Raw genomic sequence first — 24182 nt, 5'->3', positions numbered from 1 at the left:
GAGGAAGAGCCGTGGCTTGAAACATTCATGTGGCAATTAAAATATCAAATTTGGAGTGCTGTCCTTATCATTTTTCTTCTTCAAAATCTTTTTTTGGGATTCAGCACCAAGTCGTTTTTGTTGAAAGTGAGTTGAGCGTGTTTTTTGTCTATAATTAATGGGTCACTGATGAGCCAGCTTTTGTAACTGAGCTGAGCCGAATGATCTGGATCACTAAAGAGAGCCTGAATCTCCACCTTCAGTTTGAAAACGTGTTCCTGCAAATCTGATTTGAACACCACACATGTCGCTGTAGAAGGTTAAACACAGGTTAAAATGTTCTTCAGATAAAATGTTTTTTATTCATCGTTTCAAAAATTGCACTTGCTCATTTGACTTCATTATATAAAGAAAACTTAAAAACAAAACTCTCTTATTATATGATTACATATGAAAATGACATTCCTGCGAGATAAACTGTTATACATGTTGAGATAAATATGGAATGACTTCTGTTTCCACACGGAGGAGAGAGTCCACATAATAAAAAAACAAACTCTTAAGGGGGAGGAATCCTTCCTGTGCCTTTGTGTAATGCCATATCTTTACGAGTCTTTAGTGTGAGAGATTTTCTTCCATAACAAAGTCTTGAGATTGTTCAGAATCAGTGAATGCTCGATCTCCATCTGTTCCGTTGACCCTTTCAGTGCGATGCACGCGTAGAGCTGCTTCTCCAGCTCCTCCCTCACATCAGACGGGGCGCCTCTCAGAATATAGTCCTTCAGTGCCTCGCATGCTTTGGCTAAGTTCGGCCTGGTGACCTCAGGTGTGCAGCGGTGCTTGGTGAGGTCACAAGACGTGAGGCAGTCTGACCCATAGAGGCAATCCTCGTCCACGTCGCAGCGCTGCTGCCTGATGATTTCTTGGAAGGTGGCTTCAGGGACAATGTACCGTGCGTCCATCACCTTCAGGTCATGACGATCATTGTATCCAAAACTATTGGCGCTCACATCGCACATGACGAAGCTGCCAAAGGTGCCATGGAAAATGTCTTCGACCAGCTCCAGCAGTCCGATGGAGATCTTGGCCTTGTGTGGCCAGGACGGGGTGAACCACTGGTCCATGCTGCGGCGCAGACCGGCAGGAATCCACACCTCCATGATCCAGGGTAGACTGATCCCGTACAGTGGAGAATACGGCACCTTCTCCATCACATACAGGTCTCCACAGAAGCCCAGTAACTTGGGTGTGTGCTCTCTGTCCTGCAGGACTAAAGCTAACAGGAATTCATTGAGCTGCAGCAGAGCCCATGTGGAGCGGGCCTCAGGCAGGGAGATGTGACCGTCCTTATTGGCATCGGTTATAGATAATACTTGGGTTGCCAGGTCTGCAAGGTTGGCCTGATCCCCCGCTTTAGCCTGCAGAGAAAGAGAAAACATTTTGAAGACATGTGCCCTAGCACATCCCCATCTCCACATTCACACACTTTGAAGTGCGCTCCCGGTTAGTGCGTCAGTGCTGTCTCACTGTCAAATCATTACCAAGGCTTTCCATGAGTCTGCATTTTCTGTGGACTTTCCTGTGGGTATTACAAGGGTTCTTTGCAAACTTGGTGATGTAAAGGACGTGACTGTCCAGCCTAAACAAACCAATGCAAACACATTGTAAACACCAGTAGTACTCAATTAAAGTTTGAAAATAAACCTTAAAACAGCTAAATAAGCTTTGGACAGTTTGTTTAATGGCATTTCCAGTCAACGTATGATGGGAAATTTTGATGCGGCTGTGAAAAATTTGGAGCGTCAGTTGGTAGAGTCGGTCGTCTCTCAACCTGATGGTCGGGGATTCGCTGCTTCAGAGGCAGCTTATGAATGTGTATGAATGGATTAGCTAATACTGCTTGTCACTTTACATAGCAGCCACTACCATCAGTGTGTGAATGTGTAGATTTGATCTGAGGTGTAAAAGCACTTTGAGGAGTCAGAAGACTAGAAAAGTGCTAAACCATCTCTCATGGACACACATGGCTTCAGTGCTTAGCTTAAGGTTGGTGATAAATAAGACTTTGAAGTTAATCTAGGATTACATCATAATATTAGTACATAATTAGTATGGTCCAAATGACTAAAACTTTCTGTTTAATATATTCATCACCTCCAAACATGCATGTCTCTCAAGATGATGGCAGAAGTTTGAAGATGATTTGTCACAATTACTTCAAGCAGAGCAGCTTGTTGACTTTTCACTCCTCCCTCTACTACAGCAGGTGGCAGCATACATCCACAAAACTGAAAATCTTCTTTCATCTTTCAGATGTAGCTGTAGAGTGTATTGAAGCTGTGCTATTCTGCCCACTGAATATTTATTTAAAGGAATGTATTTTATGTCGTCAACTCCTTGGTGGTCATCACTGTAAGAGTTCTCTCTGCATATCGGTAAGAAACATATGTACATATACTGGGATCTGCATTTGCAATGTGCCACAATGAGCCAGAATATATCTGCATCTGTTATCGAATTGAATATGATTCATCTCTAATTATCAAGTGTTTAATGACCTTTAAGTGGCTGAGGATCATCTCTCTGAACTTCTCCACAGACGTCCCCTCGGTGGGCTTGTTGAAGGTCGCAGCCTCCTTCCTGTGCTCAATCTCACTCCCCAAATCATACTGAGGAGCCTCCTCCATCTGGCACTTAATGACTCCCTCCAGATCTCCCCAGATCCCAGAGTAAACCTAAAATAAACACAGTAAGTAAGCGTAAGGTAGAGCAGGATTAGAAACAAGGTGAGTGTATTTGATTGAAAAGAGGCTGACCTGGCTGTTGGCCTTGGCCGTGTAGCACTTCCCCAGGTAAAGAGTGTCTTTCTCACACAGGCTGCTGCAGGCCGAGCCATCGATGACACCTTTTTTGTATTTGTCACACTGAAAAATTCAATGAAACAAATTGGTTCATCACATTAAAGGGAACTGGAAGACAAACAGAGAGAACTGAGGATTGCAGACATGAGTCGCAGGGAATATACTCACTATTGAGTTTTTGCAGTCGTGCCCACGACAAAGCTCTGTGTAGGACGAGTACTCCACATAGACGATCCAGCTCCCCACAAACACTGCCAGCCAGGAAAAGAACAGGTACTTCATGTGTAGGTAGGAGAATCTGGCCTGTTGGAAACATTTACCAAAGCTTGTTAGCACTTAAAAAAAATGAATAGATGCTCGACATGTACATGGAAACAGCGCTGAAGATTCAATAAGCTCATATATTCACATTTATTGGCATTATCAGGGTCCTTAATAGCATCTGATTCTTCATCAATAAATCATTTGCAATGCACTCTGTTATCTGATGATGTTTCAGTGCATTAAAAATGCCTGAGCTGATTTGAGACCAGCCTGAGACGAGGGAATTGTTGATGACCTAATATTATAGAGATTGATGAGATGAGGATCATGATTGTTGCCTAAGGCCATTACACCAGTGTCTTCTTTTATGTTTAGAGGACAGTCTTGCTATGAACACTAAGTTTGATTATTTTTTAGAAAAGCATTAAGATGAATATCTTTCTGTGAAATGTTGAATCTTGGGACATGCACAATACAGGACATTCAAATTTTTGGTGCACCAAATTTGATGTGCCATGCACTTTGAAATCTTTTTGAGTGTGTAAGCAAGTAAAACGTTACTTTTACATCATTGCTTAAAACATAGGTTGCAAAATGCTTAACCATACACAACAGTGCACAAAGTTGTCTTTCAACAAATCCAGCACACATGGAGCAACATTTGGAGTCTAGTCTCTGGCCACCCAACTACAAATCCATGTTTAATATCCTCTCTCCTCTTTTTGTCCTCACCAACTCCCAATGTCGAAATGACTTTAATAAATAAGTGTTGAACTATTGGTTATACAGTTTCTCTGTGTTCCTGGTGTTCTGCGTGTTTCACACAGTATTTGGGTTTCTGGCAAACCATCTCTTCTGAATCTAATAGCAGCACTACTAGACTGTAGCTATGCTACAGGGAAATCTTTAGTATGCTGATAGCTTGCTGGATCATAAGCAGGAAGGATTTGTCCTTTGTTTTCCTCACGTTCCTGTTGTCCACACATTCTTACTGCAGAGGATCTTAGTTATGATTACTTTTAACATTAATAAAATATTATTTTGATTTATTTATTGATCTTCCTGTTATATACCAGAGAGCATTGAGATATAAGAGCCACGCAACAAACACACAATTCATCAAGTAAGTAAAAGAACAAAGGCCTCAGGTCAAGGTTATTTCAAACAGCGACATGTTTCATGTAGGGCAGTTTTTATCAAATATTTTAAATCTACAAATAAAAAAGTACGACAGGACAATAAGTTACAAATTAAAGTCAAGTGATCTTTTAATTCATCTGGTTAAAAATGAACGAACAATGTTTGGATGGATAGATTTGCAAATGACATGCCATATCCATCACATCTAAAAATACTGACCACCCCCTCACCTTACTCACCTTTAATTAAACCTAAATTTAATTAAAAAATGAACCCCAATGCTCACCTAGTTTGATTTTATGAAGGATACAAGTTATTCATAATTAGGGGCTTGACAGAACTGACTGTAAGCAGCTGAGTTGTAGCAGTATGTCAGGAGACTTCGCCCGCCTCAGCTCCAGCAGTTTGCCTGTCACTGGGTTGAATGAAAGTCCTCATTTCCAATAAGGCAGCCACCATGGACTTCCAAGAGAGCCCTTCAGAAATCAATGGGTGATGTAAGTCAGGCTTCGTCCATGTTTATTTACAGTCTGTGCTCAAAACAAATTAGCTCCAAACTGAGCTGTCTCTGAGTCCATCAATGATCGAATTGCTTCTTAATGGGTGCTCACTAATTAACAGTGAAGGTTGTCTGTGGTGTAGAACAAGTTCAACCACATTGAAACATTTAGAGCAGCGCTGGACTTTCTACAGATCTTTCTATTTTTCCAGCTGATGGATACAGTGGGCCTCCTCCAAAATGGCATTTCTCCAACTGGAGGACATTAGTGAAAAATAAAAGACTTTTTAGCAGCCCTACTTCCCAGCTAATGATTTTTGCACTGAGCCCTGACAGTGATGGACTGGCTTCCTCTCTCCACCCTCCCCTTGCTTACACTAGCTGCCCTTTTCACTTTCAATTGTCTTTCTTGGCACAAGTCTCTCTGTCTCTCTCCCCTGCTTCTTCATCCACTTTGTAGCACTCTACGCTCCATCATCTACTGGGATAAGTCCGCTCAAACTTTTTAGTGAAAGGACAGTCACTCTGCTCTTTGATCATACACTCAATAAAAAAGCTAACTTTGAAGCACTGGATGTGAAGTCTATTTTCCAGAGATTACATTTGTTTTTGTCATTTGTATCTGTCTCTAACTGGATCATCCCTCCATTTTCTGCCATGGACATCAGAGATAATGTGGAAATCAAGCTTTCAGACACTCTTTGTGTCACCCTGTAATCTCATTTCTCTGCATGCAGAAGCTTTTAATGTTCTTTAGAGGAAAACACACAGGAGTATATTTCTCTGCCACTGTCACCAGTGCTGCATTTAACAAATGAAGACACGGTCGTGCTTTTTCATGTCTCAGAATTCCTCATTCTGAGAAGGATCCTCTGCAGAATTTAAAAGCTTGAGAAATTTGGCAAATTTCTGGCCTAATGAACAACTTAATGCTTAAAAGAAAATGTCCCATATTATCCCTTTGAAAATGTGTTATGTTGAGCAAGATGATATCTCAACCTAGCTTTTGATCAACATAGCAAGAGGCAAAGGGGTAAAGGGGGGGCCTTAAGCTTTCTGGCAAATAGCTACTACACGCCTGCCTGTCAGTCAACTCAGCCACGCCCTTACTTATCCAAATATATGAGTAACTTTCTTAGAGTTTCTCGTACGTCTTTATAAAACAGATCAGCTGTCCAAACCTGCATCTCAGTATTTGGGGTGGTAATTTTTTAGACAGTCTGGCTTTCTCTGCCTCTCTTTGTGGGGCTGCGTTGGACATTGTAGACAAAGATTTTTATAGCATTTTGGGAGCAAGTTCAGCTGGCCCATCTCCCTACACAGAAGGGAAACCCATTCGCAGAGAGGGAAAACTAAAATCCATTAGAAGAAGCGGATGTCGAAGAGTAATACGATGGATGACATGCTTTGCAGCATGCAGTAAGCAACATCTTCCATCTTTCAACAGGCTCAAAATCAAATGCCTCAGAGTGCTAACATCAGCTGCATGCTTACATTAAGGCACTTTCACCTGCTAAACACGAGATGCACTATATCGTCACTGCACCTCAACATTTGTCAGAAATGTCAGTAAGTTTGAGTAACTTATAGACTTTGCTTATCCAGTGTGAATGTGCTGCACCAGACACTGATGTTAGGGATGATTACAAAATTAGAAGAGGTCCCCTGATAAAACAAATCACCCAAGCTTGAAACTCAAACTGAGAGTGAATGTTTTAGATTGATTTGACATTAGACCACCATATGTCTCAAACACTCCTGATCCCTTTCCTCATGATGGCTGCTTAAATTCCAATCTGCTCAGACCTCCTTTGTGTTTTCTAGTTTACAGACGGAGCCAACAAAAATCTAACATGTTGTCTTACAGTCGTCTCAATGCTCTTTGAATTACTTTCTGTCCGCTGATCTTGCTGTTTAATGAAACGACAGATGCCTGTACAAACAATTCATCTTCAAAACACTGTGCCGCTTTGTTGTTACCAATGATTTAACCATCGCTGTTTCAGTATGATTTCTGCTGTGTTTACTGTTTGGTTTATTTACAAATCTGACCATGTCGACTGACTACAACTTTAACATCAGTGACCACACAAGTAAGTGCTGCATATAGTTCCCATTGATTTTTCCCGTAGGTGAAATGCATCAACAGCATAAGTATTATGGAAATAACACTCTGCTGGGAAACAAATGTATGGTTAGCCTTTTTGTAATCGATACTCTGTGGCTTTCATTTCTACTCAGGCCGTTTCATTTCTATCTCTGGGGTTATGTATTGACCCCTTGTGAAGGGGAAGAGTTACACAAACATGGCTAATGAGGCCATATTGATTGTGGCTGCTGTGACAGCTTTTAATTAGAGAATGATGGGGAACTGTGGCCATGAGCTGAGGTGGGCAGAAAGAAATAGTCGGTCTACATCTGGTTGAACTTCCTCTCAACCCACACACAGCTCTGTTTCGAAGCCTGTGTATTAAACCATTCAAGTACGCACAGGCTACCTCACATTGAACTGTTGAGGCAGAGAGATCAGAGCTGATCAAAAGCCTGTCGTGACATTTGGTTTGTGCAGCCTGCAAACTATTCATCCATTATGTATGGTTATAAAGCTATCCCTCAGAGAGCGCTGGTTAATGGGCTGCAATGCAGAGCCGAGAAAGACGTGAATGTAGAGACACCATAAAATGAGAGAGGGCTCGAGGAGTGAATGACGGGAGATACCGAATATATTTTCTGCAAATCAAATTCATGTTTAACAATTAAAAAAAAATAGTCCTGAAAGCAAATAAGACAGATTACAAGCTGTTCACTAAAGCCAAAGACACTGGGGACATATCTTACCACATTACCACTTGGGAAGGTTAAAGCATTGACAGGGTTTCTGGCTGAATCTTATTTAACATTTAAATGTTTTATTTGCAAACTCTCGATCAGTAAAACGTTTAATACTTGCACAGACACTGAGTTCATCTTATCCTCTGCTGGAATGGAAGCAGATGACTGAAGCCCTCTCCTTATCTCTCCTGGATTATGGAGACATCATCGATAGACATGCCCTGCCTTCACAATAAACCACTTGATTCAGTTCATCATTCTGCCCTACGATTTATCACTTGTGACAGGTACTCTACTTATCATCGCAGTATGTATTAAAAGGTTAGTCTGGCATGACAGGCATTCAGCCCTAACAGACAAATTACCATCATATATCACCTCCTTATTAAACTGGGCCAATATAGTCACTACCTCCCTAGTTGAAGTTATTGATCAATGCTCATGCTCACAAACTAGCTACTCCTTTGTGTGACGGGTGCCGGTAGCCTAGTGGTTATGACTTGCACCCCATGTACAGAAGCCATAGTCTTCTTCCCAGCCAATAATGTCTGATAAAAAGTTGAAAATGACACTGGCGTTGTCAGCCCTTGGTCTTTTATTAGTGGAACAAGAATAGAAGAGGTGCTTCTGTATTTCTTCTCGTGCACTGGCTTTCCTGTTTCACTAAGCTAAACAGCCAATCAGAGAGATTCTTACACCCAACTCACACATACTCCGTGCGCGCCGCGGTCCGTCAGCGCCACAGTTTTGCTCTGTCGGACGGCTCGCGCCCATTCACACTGGATCCGTTTGTGGGACGTCAGCGCAGCGGAGCGCACCCATGACACATCACAGGAGAACTACGAGATCCCGCGGGAATAAAGAGAAAAACATGCAAACAACATTCAACAACAGTCTTTGTCTGACTTCCTGTCCGGGCTGTCATAGTCTGTCCAGCTTGATGCGTGCCTGCAGCGTACTCCGGCGAAAATAGACTCGCTGCGTATTTGAAACGGAGCAGAGCGCAGTGCCGTTGGTGGCACGCTCCGGAGACGGACCGCAGCGCGCGCCGTGTGAACACAATGATTGACTAGAATGGCTGCTAAGTACAACGTAGTGCGTGGTGCTGACGGCGTCGGCGACGGCTCACGACAATTCAACATGTGGACTTGGCCATAAAAAGGCTAACTGGGGCCGACCAGTGACGGAGCCGGACACACCGCAAAAACTAAAGTGACGACCACGGACTGACGGCCGACAGTCTCCTTGGTGTGTCAGGGCCTTAAGGGACATGTCACATGTGTGAATGAGCATACTGGGGAAGATTTCAAGGGCAGACTGGCCTTGACGTTGACAAAATATTTTCAGAAGGTCATGTGTTAGTCAGTGATCCAGTTAACAGTTAACAGAAAAGACCACCTTTAAGAGCTCTGCTCCAGAAGAAGCTTAGCATGCCTCTCCACTTGTCACAGACTGAGCTGGAAAAAGGATGCCACACTCTGTGCACAGACACTACAAAGATCTGACTCATCACTGTCCAGACAGCAGGCAACCCCCCTCACCACACACACACACACACACACACACACACACACCGCCTCCTTCCCTCCCCCTCCACCCCCTCATACACATACAAAGCTCACATTTTCATGCTGACTCAATACTGCGACATACCCACATGTGAACATGACTTTATCAGCTGATGTATTGTGCGTCTTGATGCTTTCATTTGAACAATAAAACATCAAGTACATGGTTTTCAAACACAGATGACACAGACTAAATAACCAAAGGCTTAATTTATTCCTGCAGGGACTGCATCTTCATGTCAGGGGAAACTCCCTCCCACATTTGGGAACACTGTTGCCAACATATTTGTGCATGTTTGTGCAGGAGTTTGGTGATTAAAGAAAAAAAAAACATTCATATTATTTTTCAAATGTACTCAATATTCAGTGACTTGGATTTTCAATTTTGTATGTCAGTGGAATCAAAACAGATATAAATGTATTTTTATTTACTGGTATCCTGTATAGCCTTTTGTATGTCTAAGTGTAAAGTTCTGGTGTTGTGACAACTTGTGCAGTATGTAACAGCAGCTGTGAAAGGACAAACTTTCAAACTGCAGATTATGCAGGTTATATGGCAACATGAATTCAAGGTAAAGATGATGTGTCCTCACCCATGAAGAATAGGGTAAATCTTCTGCTAATGATACAATGTTACAATTTAATTAAGAAGATGCTTTTGTCCAAAGCAACGTACACAACAAGCAAGGATCCAGACAGGAGGGATAACAAAGTGAGCGGATTAAAAAGAAGTTGATGAAATCCTTTTTAGAGAGAATTAATTTATCATTGCTGATGATATCTTGTAAATATTAAAGGTCACATATTATATTCCTCTCTCAGAGCTCCCTAAAACATGTCTGTGAAGTTTCTTGTTCTATATCCACTCTGATCCTGTATTTGATCATGCCTATAAACCCCTCTATTTCAGCCCTGCTCAGAACAGGCTGTTTCTGTGTCTGTAGCTTTAAATGCAAATGAGCTGTTTCTGACCACGCCCCTCTGGAAGGGGACGAGGCACTGGCTTATTTGCACCATGCCCGATTCTTTACGGTGAAAAGTGGAGCAGGCAAGAAACAGAGAGGATGGACTTTTCTTATAATTGGGGGGTTTGTAGACGGACTAGGGACACAGATTAGTGTGAGAGAAACATGGTAAAGTGCATTTTGCATAATATGTAACCTTAATTCAACAATACAGTACAACTTTAAAGGTATGAAAAAATTAAAAATAATGAAAAATGTGAGAGAGATTCAATTGCTGTCAAGATGTTTTTACTATCACTATGACGTCTATCATACTTTGACTTTAAATTGTGTTTTGACAAAATAATCTTTCTCACTGCATCAAGCAAACGATAATTGGAAAAACCACAAAATCAGGCATACTTTTTTTTAATCGTAATATTCATAATTGAATCTAATAATAAAAAATAAAAAAACATGTTTCTCTTGATCCAGACTAAAGTTTGTGGATTACAGGAAATAGCTTCTCTCCAAGGATCAGTGAATGACACTTCTAATACTTTAAGTTGTCACTGGAAGGCTGAGGTGACCTAGAAAGCGATGCTGGTGGCTGTCCCTTGAGATGGCCTGTTTCTCCCTCCATTCACTGCACTGGACAGTTTCTTTGTGTCTTATATGCAAGAGCAAGCAGAGAAAACACAGAGCAGCCGAGATGAGACATTTGTTAAACCACAATTAGTGAAGCAAATGTCTGTGGCCGAGGTACAATTACAAGACTGTTTGTTTAAGGACGCATTTCTACATCTCCGCTCAGCCAGCGGTTGTGTATACTTAATTTGGGTTCCTGAGACCTCCACATGTCCTTGAGGGGATTTCCTTGCAGAGTTTAATTTTACTTATGGGGAAGGCCACTGTAGACTTCACCTAAATTCAGTCACAGCCAACTGTTACATAACGTTCTTCAAAAGCTTCCCACGCGGGGTTGAACATGGGGCAGCTTCAAACACAGGCCTTTATGCAATATCTATTACACGTTCATGATTAGAAAATTAATTTGCATGTCAAGAAAGTTTGGCAATGTTTCCTTATAAGAACAATGGCAGAGCAAACAAAGCATACAATTTCTCATTCTGATTTTCATGCAGTGAACATGGAATTGCAATATAATATAGAGTTAGCCTATAATAAGGTAAATGCCCTGTGTTATGTAAGGTGATAATAACTTTTGCAGCCTTTTGAAACAGCCTCTTTTGAATGTATCAGCTGTGGCAGCCAGATGTATCATGGACATGGTTGCTACAGCAACGGGGAGGATGGTTGATCCGTCGAGCATCAAGTGACTTTATAATTCAGTCTAACGAACCCCAACCAGTAACACCTGCAAATGACATCATCTACTGACAACGTGCAAACCATAACATGCATTGCCTGGTTGCCTTCAATCGAAAAAAAAAAACGATGTATGTCTATTATACGCTCGGATGTTACCGGTAGAAAGCCTATAGGCGCACATATTCCCATTTGGACTCTACCTCAGAGCGGTGGAGGATTTCCCAGAAGCTTACCTGGACGTACAGAGGCTTTCTGAAGAACCCCCATGGAAAGAGACCTCGTGCCATGGCAAAAGCAGAACATCTCACATCAGCTGCTGGAGGAGGAAGGAACATTCCGCGTGCTCTTCATATGGTCGACTATCAGGCAACGCCTATCGGGCAAACCCTGGAGATCATCCAAATAGAGAACAGTGTCAATTCTGTCGACAGCTCCGACACTGATGTGCGTTTAGACACGCGAGGCGGCAGGCTGAGTTGCGCCCGAGACTGCGGCGAAGTCAGCCTCACATTGGCCATGATGGCTTCTGAGGCGTTTGGACCAATTGGGATGATTGACAGTTTGTGACCATTTGTGGTTCATATAAAAAAAAAAAAGCCTACGTCCTACATGCTGTCTGATATGCTTTAGGGGGTTCTTAGCGACCACTTCGGTTTCAGTCCAAACACGCTATATAACTGTCTATATATTCATAAATTATTTTTTTGAGAAAGACAAGGATTCGTTATTTTGTGTGAGAAAATTTTGCACATAAAACTACAGAGCCCCAAAAAAGTAAATTTAAAACATCTTGTGCACACAACATAATTATCTTGTTCGCACATGTCAGACGGTATTGGCTAATCATTTTGTACTCACAAGATATGCAGCCAATCTTGTGAATACAATATAATGATCTTGTTCGCACAAATCATCTTACTTGTGCTCACAAGATAAAAATGTGTTTCTACTAGATAAGTATCATGTTCGCAAAATGTATCATTAATTGTTCACACTAGTGGCTCTGTATTAAAAAAACCTTGTGTTTAAAATAGTGTAATACAGGATATTTAGAACAGAAATGCTAAATACCCTCATGTGCATATATTGCACTGGAATCTATCATATAAACAATGATTTATTACATGGTAGATGTTGTTCCATATGTCCAGCTTGGAATGCTTTATATTTACAATGTAGTTAATTGTTACTCATTCAATTTGTCATGCCCTTAAAGTTCAGCAAAGTATCCCTCAGCAATACGTTTGCATTATTGATTGTTATATTCTGCTATGCTACCACCTGTAAATAACTCCTACCATGCATTGCCCATCCTACCTGAATGAGAGTTCCTTTTTTTAATTTTCTAATTTTGTTGTCTTTAGCTGTGGATGCTTGTATGTGTGTGCACTTTAAAGGTGAAGCCAAATAATTTCATTGTACAATTGTATAATGACAATAAAAACATTCTATTCTATTCTATAAATAATGTTATGTATGCAATATGGCCAGAACCTGGAACTTTCTCTCAGTTCTCAGACACACTCATCACACGCACTAAGTTACCTGAAGCGGGTCATCATAGATGTGCACTGAGCATCTAAAGAATTTGGATATTTCTCCCGGGAGTTTGTGGAGAACAAAACAGAGATAAAATAACTAAATATTGGATTTTCACTCGTAGTGGTCAGAATACGGACAGAATGAGCATCCAAATAAATTTTGAATGAATGCAAATCTGCATGGATGTCAAATGTAAGAATCTGTATGCAGACTATATGACCTTGTAAAGCTTGATCTCAGTTATCTAAGATGAACATAACATTTGATTTAGCATGGTGTAACATGGAAGAACATGTGGGAGACAGATATGGAAAGACACTTTTAAAGATTACTAATAAGCTTTATTGTCGTTAGACTGCGGTGCAACACAACAATACAACAACATCATGGTGTCCCTGTCTGGGTTAAATCCCCGGGTTTAAATCCTATAGTGAATGGTGTCCCCATAGGTAGGTGAAAAGGGAACTTAAACGTTTTAAAAAAAAACAATTTTCATATGACACCTCACCTCAAAACTGGCAGCAGGGAAGATTTGTGTTTCCTTGTAGGGTTTAGAAAAATAACACTCAAAAATGACAAGTCTCACAGCTCAGAGGGAAGCTGGAGTCAGCAGAGGAGGAGGAGGAGGATGAATCACCACTTTCTTGTTTTGAATGACTTTGTGTTATATATTCAATTTTACAGGGGTAAGGCTCACATCTGTATCAAATCCATGTACTTTCTTTTGTCATCTTTACAGGGAAGCAGAGAGAAAAGGTGTGGAGCATGAGTATCTTTATATTCACAGATTAACATGTTTATATGTGACTTATCAAATCCTTACTTTACCTAAATTGGACTGCTGCTACATGAAGTCTGTATAGTTGAAAAGCTTGTTGATGACTCTGCTGTGAGACCTCTTGCTGCTATCTCATATTATACAAGACAGTAAGATTGCATCTCATGGGAATGCACCAACAAAAAGTAATGGGCACTCAGTTATAGAGCACATTAGCATGCACATCATGTAGGCCTACATCATCATCCATCAAAACAGACAACAATTTTATGGTGGTTGTATTTCATGAAAGTGTATTTCAATGTGTGACACAAATGCAATTTGTCTTTAAAATTAGAAACGGCAGATTTAATTGCAGGAGAACGAGGAATTCTTGCAGCACAACGGCGCAGTGATAGCTGCATCGATCAATTATTTCTGGGGAGAACGTTAGAAAAGACAGAAACAAAGCTGTGATATTGGATTTTCTCGGCGGCAGGTGTAGAATTTTGAGAAGGGGAAGCTCGGAGGAGAAACTGGATGCAGATAAGGTATTTCCTGAGATTATGTAATGCTGATTACCTTGAGGCCCTCTGAGTGGGTTGATAAAATATTCTGTTTCCATATAAGAACAAACAAACAACAACCATGCTGTTGCAGAGACTGAGGCTGTGGTGCGACTGGAGAGCACAGAGAATACACCAAAGATTCACAGGCTTCTCTAGCTGGATCGATTCTTCTCTTTGGGGCCTGATTAAAGAAAATACGGATAATTATGCACAATATATTATAATGAATGCCTCCTACACAAACATAACATTTACCATTAATTGACACTGGAACATCTGTGGAGATTTGAAATGTCCATGTCTAAATCTAGTTTACCTTTCACTAACAACCATCATCTTTGTATAACGCTGCAGCCCACACCTGCTCATAACCTCATCTTTCCATCAGCATCCATTAAATCAAATGAGTAACCTAGGTAACAAGTGACAAGACGTGTCTAACGTCCCTCATCTGGAACAATCTGTACTTGAGCTGTTACTGATCAACAGAGGTTGTGAGGAACATCCTGAAGAAGAATTTTATTATTTGTAACTCGTGTGAGGATGTGTGAAACTGACTCCTCATGTTAAAGCGGATGTCTGCCAAAACCGAAATAGATAAAAACATAGCTTTGTTGATTATGCTTTATTGAGCGACAGCAGACAGATTCACAAGAGATGACTGTTGTTAGTCTTCCCCCTCATGGTGGCACTCATGTATTACAATTAAACAACCTATTAACACACGGTGAGATACAAATCTGAACTTTGAGGAGGCTTCCTCTGAAAAGATCTAACAACAATTATTCCTTCCTGCAGCAGTTATCAAACTCATAATATTTAAAAAAGATCAATACAATAAATAAGTCAGATACTAAACATGTATCTAAGTACAAATGTTATGACCTGACAAAGCTTTCTTTGTTTCTTTACAGCTGATCAAAGTCAGAATTGCAACTTCTTCCACATCTCAGTGAGATGAGTCGTGGCACACAGTCACAACATCATCCAATAAGAATAAGACTCAGAATGAGCCGTATGAACCAGGCATGTGTGCACATACAAGGAATTTAACTATGGTGTAGTTTGCTCTTCATTAACAATATATATATATATATATATAAAAAACACATTAAACTATATATAGACAATCCTTCATGGCAGTGGTGCAGTGTTGAGGAGTGTAAATGCTGCTTCAATATAAAGATAATAGCCTAAATTATGCAGCCTTATAATGTGACAGATGGGCTAATCTTGAATTTCCCCACTGGGTATCAGTAAAGGATTATCTTATTATCTTATCTAATTCACAAGAGTTAGAAAGCTTTTACAGCATTTACATTCAAAAACATTGTGTGTAGGTTAAAGCCAGATAAGAAAATTGTTACAGTTTCAATTAAGGCTGGACCCAAGAGCAACAGACAAACACAGGTGCTGGTGTAAAGGGTGGTTTAATGTCCAAAATGAGAGGCAGGCAGGCAAAAAACACTATAGGGCAGAAAAAAGAGACAAGTATTAAATAACAGCAAAATCTTCAGGACAAACTAGCAGAGTCTGTTTGATCAAAAAGAGGCCGGCTCTAGCTCCCACTAGTGGTGAGCAGACAATCTGACAGATAGTGGAAGAAAAACCGGGGTTTATGAACACTGCAGGCTTGATTGTGTAATTGGATACAGGTGAGCAGCAAGGAGGAGGAGATGAAGAGGCTTGACCAGGTAAGGAGGCAGGACTGGAGAGTGATGAGCCACGCCTGCCAAACAGACAAACACTAACAGGAGCAGACAAACACAAGAGGGGGTGGGGAAACACAGGCTGGCCAGGGTGAGGCCCCCCACGGGGCAACACACAGAGTTAATAACAAGTTACAAAATGTCTTTTTAACTAAACAACCTTTATTTGCAACAACAAAGTATAACTTTGACAATGCTGGTAATGTGCAGTATGCTGCGGCTGTATCTGTACAACTGCTGTGTGATGTTAAGAACGTGGGCACTACAGAGCGTTGCAGACAGAGTCAGAGCAGAGAGGGTGCAAGGAGCGGCAGCACATGAAAAAAGACACTTTTTTCGAACTTTAGCAATTGTGAATATACTTTAGTAGGCACGTAAATTAAATATATGAACCCCAAAAGGGCATAATATGACCTCTTTAATATTTAAACACACAACGGCCGTCATTTATCAATCTGGTGTAGAAACCAGTGCAGATTTGGGTGTGGGAAGCCATGTGGGAAGCCGTAATTAAGCCATAATTAATATGGACACAACTCCATCCCTTTGCAATCATTTCAAACTGGATGACGAAGAGGAAAACTTTGCCGAGAAAGTAATGCTACTGAGAAATAGCTTTATATTATAATCAAGTCATTGACAGGCAAACACTTGATTTGGCATATTGGCCCTTGATGTGAAGGAGAAGCTGACCAGCATGTACGCAGATGTGCTGAGACTCTCTGTAGAGACAGTCGCTCCACTGTATTTTGATGATCCTACCTCTGTCAAGGAATGGGGAAAAGATGTAGTTTGCAAAGGAGTTGAACTTAGGTTTAGGTCATAGAAGGGCCACTAAAATCTACGATGAAAACATGGAACAGATTTTAAAAGGCTCCTTCAGCGAGGCTTTCTGTGAAGTGGGTGGTGCTGACGCATCGACCAGAGTTACTCCCACATTCGCAAAGGCTGTCCTGAATATGTTCACCGATGAGGACAACTCCACAATTGTTTTTGCACAGGTGAGATTTAGGATGCACACACTCAGACCACAAGTTGAACTTCAATGAGGCTGTGATTTTATTCAGCTGAAGGAAGAACAGTACAAGTCAAGGTCACTCTTCAACAATATGTAGCACGAACAGAGTAAATATAGTCTCTTGGAGCTCCACATCTGGAGATTCACAAGTACCATAAGTTACTTATAGAGTGCCATATCAATCGTAGATGATATGGGTTTCCTAAAGTCCTGCATGCTGTGGCGCCAGCCCAAAGAATCCATTAGAGTACATTTTAGTGTCAAAAGATGTATCGAGATAATTAAGACCCCAGGCCCAGGATATACCTTACATACAAATAAATGTCTCTGATCTAACTAAAGTTAAGGAACATGCAAAGTTCAACCCTATGTTGTTTCATTCTATCATTGCCAAAACGGGGTCATTGTTTTTCACATCATCATTTAGATTATTAAAGAAATATTCTCCAGACCGTCTCACTTAACCCCAACCCAACAGGTCCAGCACTGCTGCAGCCCCATGCCCCTGCTGGTGAACACACTGGGCTGCTGGATCAGGGTCAGTTATAATCAACACAGCTGTAAGCATTGTTTTGGTCATTATTGAATTTAACTTAAGCTTCATTTTACCAGGAAAAGAAAGTCGATATGTACAGGGATTTTTTCAACACAGTCAGTTCATTGTAGATAAGTGGGTCATATCTGCTCAAACACAGGTTTGTTGATTCAAACTGGATAGCCCTGAAGGAGGATTTGTTTTATTCCTCAAATAGATCTTATATCACTTATCATTTTTAAGTCACACCCCTTTCTTTTTCGAATGAGGAAAAATGTTTTGTTTGTCAAGGAAATGCTTCATGACCTATAGTTCTACATTGTCTTGATCTTTAAGAGGTTCATTTGGTTTGTGTAAAAGGAAGGAGAGATTGTTCTCTTCTATTTTTATGCTGTTTACATCGTGGTTGCTTTTCTCAGCAGAGATATTTTACAATGAGCTTGTCTGTTCATGTTTCTCATCATGTGCTGGCTGTGTATTATGTCAGTGTGAGCCAATTTTATAATGTAGAGATTAGAGAACTAAAAAGAGATTTTGTTTGTACAGCTGTAGGGCAACGAGGTAGAGAACGTTTGAATTACCCTTCAACCACATCTAAAGAAGCCCCTGGCAGCCTGTGAGGTGAGTGACCCTCGTAAAGGGACATTCGGTTAGGTCGAATCACTTCAAAAAGCAGCTGCTTGATTCTCCTTCATTTGACTTCAGGGAGAAATATGGATGAGATCTGTGGATGAGATGGAGGTAGAGCTGACACAGAGACAAGGGATCAGCAACAGGAACAAGGCCTTCATCGGTTAACCTGCAACATTCACAGGATGTATGTTCAAAATATAACCAGTGGACTCCTTCTCTCAGATAAGATCCAAAGAAACTGGAGCACACAAATCACTTAAGGTACATTCATTTGGGTGCACAGGACTAGTTCAGGAAAGAGTTGTTTACCAGTTAGTGGGTGACAGGAGTGTTTAGTGTCAGATGAGCTGGAGCAGTGAGTCCAGTGGTCACACCTGTAGAAGCCAGAAGGTGGAGCTGGCACCCAGGTAGATGTTTTCGGAAGGGGGAGGGGGCTTGTGTTGCACAGTGCACAGTTAGATAACTGTACTCCCCATGCTACTCCTGTCCTTAATAGAGGTGGGAAAACAATAGATTTATGTAAAAATCAAGATTCTTATCTTCTGATTTTAAATTCGATTCATAACATCCAAAAATCTTTTTTTTGGGGGGGGCTAATCAGTCACCCCCTGCTAAGAGCTAAGGCTATAGCTCTTTAAGTCTGTAGAATGACAAATAGGGCAACACAAAATTCAGCCAGTCTCACAGATGACTGGAGAAGATCCTGAAGTATGTATTCATTCAGAAATAGACTTTGAATCCAGAATCGTTTTGAACCGAAATAGATTCTGAATCGAATATTGACCCCAAGGCTCGAAATCGAATCGTGAGATACACAAAGACTCCCAGCTATAGTCCTTAATCTGCAGCACACACAGACACACAGAGCAGCCAAGAAACACCTAACAGAGGCTACAAAAGACAGATACACTTTATGTTTATTTAAATACATACACACATACTATACACATCTGATAAAGTATTTACTAAAGCACCTGCAGGGCCAGGCAAGAGTAAAGAAATTAAAAGAGGAGGGTTTTTCTTTTTAGATCACACAGTGGAAAGTTTTTCAGCAGTCTTTGCAGCTGCAGTCTTTTCAACGTGACAGCTGTCCAAGGTGCTAAACCTGTGACCTTCACTAATACACTTTTTATCACGTTGTGCCCAGCAGTAAAATGGCATTAGGAAAGAAAATAAACAAATCAATACGCTCACATACCAGAACAGTAACATAAAGTTTCTGCTCCTTAAAGCTGCTGTTGAGATTGTTTCTTGGTATGTGATCTGTTAAAGAGAGAGTATAGTTACAAAATGTATTAGTGCCTTTCTCACTTGAAAGATTAGACTCTTATTTTTTTTTTTGTAAATGTAAAGTATGTCCTGTGTTAAGAAAAAAAATCGCTTAAAATGCTCAAATGACCTTAGTTACATCAGTATATTGTGAATATAGAGATAGGACAGATAGAGAAGGAGGGAGAGAGATTGGGGAATGCCTTAAGGAAGCAGTAACACAGGTTGGATTCAAACCTGGGCCGCCTGCTTGGAGGACTATGGCCCCCATACATCAAGGTCAAGGTAAACTTTATTACATGGAGCACTTACACTAGACACTGGGCTACCGGCGCATCCCTTTTAGTCACAATTTTGAGATTAAAGACTTTCATCCTGTGTGTGAATAAACACAGATGTTTCATTTAGTCAAATAATCCAACAAAGGGGCAATCTTGCTTTGTTTTTTGTTGTTTCCTGTCAAAGCGTCTTTGAGTATTTGGAAAAGCGCTATATAAATCTAATTTATTATTATTATTATTATTATTAATAATAATAATAATAATAATCTTCCTCTCTTCTGTTCTCCTCAGAACGTTGTCACCAGTTATTTAATGCAAATTTGAATGTTCTTCTTGGAGGCTTTGTGGAGCTGGTCTCATGACTTGCCCATTGTAACAGTGGGTACTGAGAGTCGACTGTTTCTAGATGTCTTCCAGACATGGGCTGAGGTCAGGGACTATAAAAAGCCTAATATGACCAGCAGAATCGTTCATAACGCTAAATTCTCCAAAGCAGGACAAAGAGGAGTCTGTTTCTGCAGAGGAACACCAATGAATGCTGAAATCTGTCTTAGAAACATTATCGTCGGGTCTTCTGCTCACTGAGGTTGGTGGCTGTGTAGCAGGTGACTCTTTTGCAGTGTTAAGTTGCAGTTTGTGCAGTGAGGATTTTAAAAACTCAACATGAGTAAGTTTCATGGCGAGCTGACTCAGAAGGAGCAGGATTTACTCAAAATCCGCCGGGACAGCGACACAAAGGCTGCTGAACTTGTCAAGATGGAGAAGATGCTTCAGCAGACCAAGGGCCTGTTTGAGAAGAAGATGGAATCTGGCTCAGAGAGCATGGGCTACCAGGAGAACATGGGTCTGTATCACAAACAGCACATCTACATTAGTTTTTCTAGTTACTGCCATTTCTCAAACTCCTCCACCTTTTTCTGTAGTGATTCTATTTTCTGTTCTGTGCTGCAGTGGAGGACCTGGAGGAGAGAGTGCGCTCCACCAGACGGTATAGGAGAAACTCCCTTCATCACACACAGATGCTGGAGAGCCAGATGAAAACAGTGAAAGGAGAGCTGGTGGGCACTCTGGACCATCTTGAGGAGCTGAGGAACGTCCTGCGTCGCTCACAGAAGAAAGCAGAGGAGCGTACAGCTGCGATGGAGAAGCTGGCAGCAGGGCTCAGGTGAGCAAAATGCTCTGAAGATGCTTTTTTGCTTCCATACTAGATTTTCAAGTTCCAAAACTCCAACTGAAAATCTGGCCTGACACCCTGCACCCTGCCAACAACCATGTGCAGAGTTGAAATCTCACAAGACCAGCAATGGTTTAATGGAAAAGGAGATTGAGCTCTGTGTTTGTCCTCCGTCGCTGCAGGGTAGCCATTGATTTACATCCCCAGCCTTTATTTCAGAGACTTTAATCGTTCATTTCACAACATGCTACCTAAACTCCCCCATCTTAGTCTGAGAAATCCCATAGTTTGAAGGCTTAATGTTGACATGTTTGGAATATGTTATTTTGTGCCTGTCATTCACTTTTTTTTGCATCTCATGAGAAAGAACCTGAAGAGGATTTAAAATGAAGCTGTTCAGAGTTCATGTTGAATCCGGTGTGAAACATCGACTTGAAAAGATTTAAGGATCGGATAGCCTAATACTTCAATGTTTTTTTGTCTTTCATATATGTATCAGTATATTAAATCAATTGTTATGGCTTGAATAGAAATGTGCATGTTGTGTTTGTTTGATGTAAAACAGGAGGAAACTAATAATTACAAGTCAGACAAAGAAAAACTTCATTTTCATTTGATGTTATCTCTGGTGTTTAACTATGTTCTTTCATTTTTGTAATTACTACACTGTTTTTGACATTTCCACATCTGTAATCTGGAGATTTGGTTCATTTGTGAGGACATAACGACAAGTGTTATTCAGCTCAGAAGAACACCTACTGAGCAGCCGGTCTAATGTTTTTGGGAAGCTATGTTTGCACCCTTTTATGAAAATAAAACGTGTGTTTGTGTTTGGTTACCCAGATAACGTCCGCAGAATCTCATTGTTATTGTACCTGCATCAAACTGATGTCAACCTTGCCAATATTAACATGTAGACTCTCTTTTAGTAAATCTATACGTGAATCAACACTTTTTCATTATGCTACTAAATTTGAACAACCTGATTAGCCTTACATCAAGTGAAATTTGTGCATACAAACTACATCAAACTATGTATGCATGACAAACACAGCTCGCATGTCTTTTCGGGAGGAGTGTACAAGGAAGAAAGCGGCACCACTTTTTACTCTTAATGAACTGTTTGTTCATTTATATGTCAGAGATGCACTCATGCTGAGAGGCAGGACTTTGAACAGTGTATCACAGACGGAACTGAAGAGCTGAGAAACGCACAGTTGGATGTCTTCTTTTATCTGTAATGTATTTTTTTTCCCAGGTGACAGAGAAGTGCTCTTCAGTGTTTCTTCTCCCTCGGGGATCAATAGTCTGTTATGTGTCTGTGGTGAGTCATCTGAAAGGCGGATCCGTGCCCTCCCTGTGGCAGAGATGTGATCACACCTAATTTAGCACGGCTTGTTTCACACTGTCACATGCTGAGAGGCTGAACCTGAAGTACACACTCATTATAACACATTCACAGGGCACACTCTTTTCTTCTTCTGTCTCTGGACTGGAATCGTCTGCTTGTTTACTTCACACTTCCTCTCATTATGAAAGTGTTGATTATTAAGTTCTGGATATTATATGAGCACATTTGGTTTAATGACGTTATAGCTGAGATGCTTATGTCTATGTTTATAATTAGGTACAGCTGATTTAAGCTGATTTGTTATAATTCAGGGGAAGAAGTGAGATAACTAAGATCCAAAGTTCAGACATTTTCATCTTCACAAACTAACACATTCATAAAACCTCATTTTTTTTAAATCTTAAAATAGTTATTTTGTTTTGCTTTTGTCCAAAAGTGCAGAGTTCAGTTTTAAGGCACACAAAATATCCTCCAAATTGATCCTGCAGGGGGCGCTGCAGATCTCTGAGAGAACCGTCTGGAAAAGAAACTGGCAACATGTGTCCACAAAAATAAATGATGCACCTGCTGTTCTCGTCTGATTAAGATTTATTCAGAATGGGGTTTAAATGCAAAGCTTTGCCGACTTAATCTGTTACATTTCTTACTCAAATCAGAGAAACAAGACGCTCTGCTGGTTAAATATGTAGCCATTTTTCTTACCAATTAATTACTATCCAGAGTCACAGCGAGTTAAAACAACCTAATACAGAACTTTACAGACACATTTTTCTGAACAAACCATTCAAACTAATAAAGGATACACCAAAAAGTCAAAGCTAACACAATGATTAAACTAGTTTCTATGTAGATGTATGTCCTCTGCAGTTTAATACCAACAAAGGAGTAACTCCAGGGCTCGCCTGTGGCATAGGGCAGAATTTAGGCAAATGCTTGACCGTCCATAAGGGGCGCAGCTGTGTTAAGAAAATATCTAGTGTAAGAAATACACTTCTTCTTTTGTGGAGTATGTTGTATGGGACATAACTTAAATTGTATGGGATATAACTTTGTGTACTTAGTGCTACTAACACCCTAGTTAATTAAACATGTTTGTTTTCAATCACCTGTTGTAATTCATAGTTTGAAGCACTTGCCTTTTTAGTATTCATGTCTAAGAGCTTGCATGCATTTTGTCCTCACTGAATAGATATTTGTTCATGGTGTGGGTGGGGCTGTAAAGCTTAGGAAAACATTTCTGCTAAGCTTTAACACTCTGAGGTTTCTGTACTTCTTGGCTGCAATTTAAGAGACACCAGCTGAAATCTTGCTTAGGGCACCAAGTTGGTTAGGGCCGGTTTTGAGTTACACCCACTACAAGCAACTTGCGTTTGGCTTTTCGTTGAGCTCTGTGGTAACTCAGATAATTTGGCTATTGGCTGTAGCTTCATCAGTCTTCTAATCTAACACTCTGAGAATGGGTCTTTTAATTTCATATTCATATTTCTGCAGCTGATGTTACTTCAGTCCTTTTATTGTGTTCACACTGAAATTAGTCATCAACATGCTTATCTCTTCAAATATTTTTTAACCCTGAACCCTCCTTCCTCTTGTATGCTATGTTGTTTTCCACCTCTCACATTCAGATTTTGCAGACGGCCTTTATAGGGTTAATATGTATACACCTGTGAGTCTACAGCTCAATTAACGCCTGCCATGCCAGTTAAGTTGTAATTTACCACTCAAAGAAGGAAACTGGCTCGTCCACCTGTCAACAGTATTCTTTGTTCAAATCTATGAAGGGCTGCTTTTATGTGTCGTTGCCACCACCCTCACCGCAGCTAAAATCTTAATCTCATGTGACCACCTCCACATTCATGCCCAATATGCTTCAGTATAATGTGATGTTTTTGCATGTGTTGCATAATCAAACCATTTTAAGATTG

General features: G+C 40.6%; 2 protein-coding genes across 3 annotated transcripts; one reads left to right on the top strand and one right to left on the bottom strand.

Annotated features, from left to right (window-relative positions):
• Positions 1 to 322: 322 nt before the first annotated feature.
• On the bottom strand, positions 323 to 11964 carry dipk1a (divergent protein kinase domain 1A). 2 transcript variants are annotated; one of them, XM_065956073.1, is made up of 5 exons: positions 11663 to 11964; positions 3009 to 3143; positions 2796 to 2903; positions 2538 to 2714; positions 323 to 1397 (listed from the first exon to the last, which is right to left on the bottom strand). In XM_065956073.1, exons 1-5 carry the CDS (start codon positions 11720 to 11722, stop codon positions 585 to 587), a joined length of 1293 nt encoding a protein of 430 aa, XP_065812145.1. In that variant the 5' UTR covers positions 11723 to 11964; the 3' UTR covers positions 323 to 584. The 2 variants fall into 2 exon arrangements, with proteins under 2 accessions (XP_065812145.1, XP_020487797.1); XM_020632141.3 differs by having other exon boundaries at positions 11653 to 11962.
• Positions 11965 to 20200: 8236 nt separating this feature from the next.
• Positions 20201 to 23347, top strand: si:ch73-389b16.1 (coiled-coil domain-containing protein 18). The gene is made up of 2 exons (XM_065956072.1): positions 20201 to 20576; positions 20684 to 23347. Exons 1-2 carry the CDS (start codon positions 20396 to 20398, stop codon positions 20899 to 20901), a joined length of 399 nt encoding a protein of 132 aa, XP_065812144.1. The 5' UTR covers positions 20201 to 20395; the 3' UTR covers positions 20902 to 23347.
• The last annotated feature ends 835 nt before the right edge of the window (positions 23348 to 24182 follow it).

The sequence above is a fragment of the Labrus bergylta genome, chromosome 6 (genome assembly GCF_963930695.1).
Source record: "Labrus bergylta chromosome 6, fLabBer1.1, whole genome shotgun sequence".
In the NCBI taxonomy this organism is placed as follows: Eukaryota; Metazoa; Chordata; class Actinopteri; order Labriformes; family Labridae; genus Labrus; species Labrus bergylta.
This window is presented reverse-complemented; position numbering and strand designations above follow the sequence as displayed.

Coding starts and splice junctions, on each gene's coding strand:
- si:ch73-389b16.1 (XM_065956072.1), top strand. CDS start 20,396: ATGAGTAAGTTTCATGGCGAGCTGACTCAGAAGGAGCAGGATTTACTC. Junction 20,577..20,683: donor GGGCTACCAGGAGAACATGG/GTCTGTATCACA, acceptor TCTGTGCTGCAG/TGGAGGACCTGGAGGAGAGA.
- dipk1a (XM_020632141.3), bottom strand. CDS start 11,754: ATGTTCCTTCCTCCTCCAGCAGCTGATGTGAGATGTTCTGCTTTTGCC. Junction 3,144..11,652: donor GAAAGCCTCTGTACGTCCAG/GTAAGCTTCTGG, acceptor TGTTTCCAACAG/GCCAGATTCTCCTACCTACA. Junction 1,398..2,537: donor TGATCCTCAGCCACTTAAAG/GTCATTAAACAC, acceptor CTTTCTCTGCAG/GCTAAAGCGGGGGATCAGGC.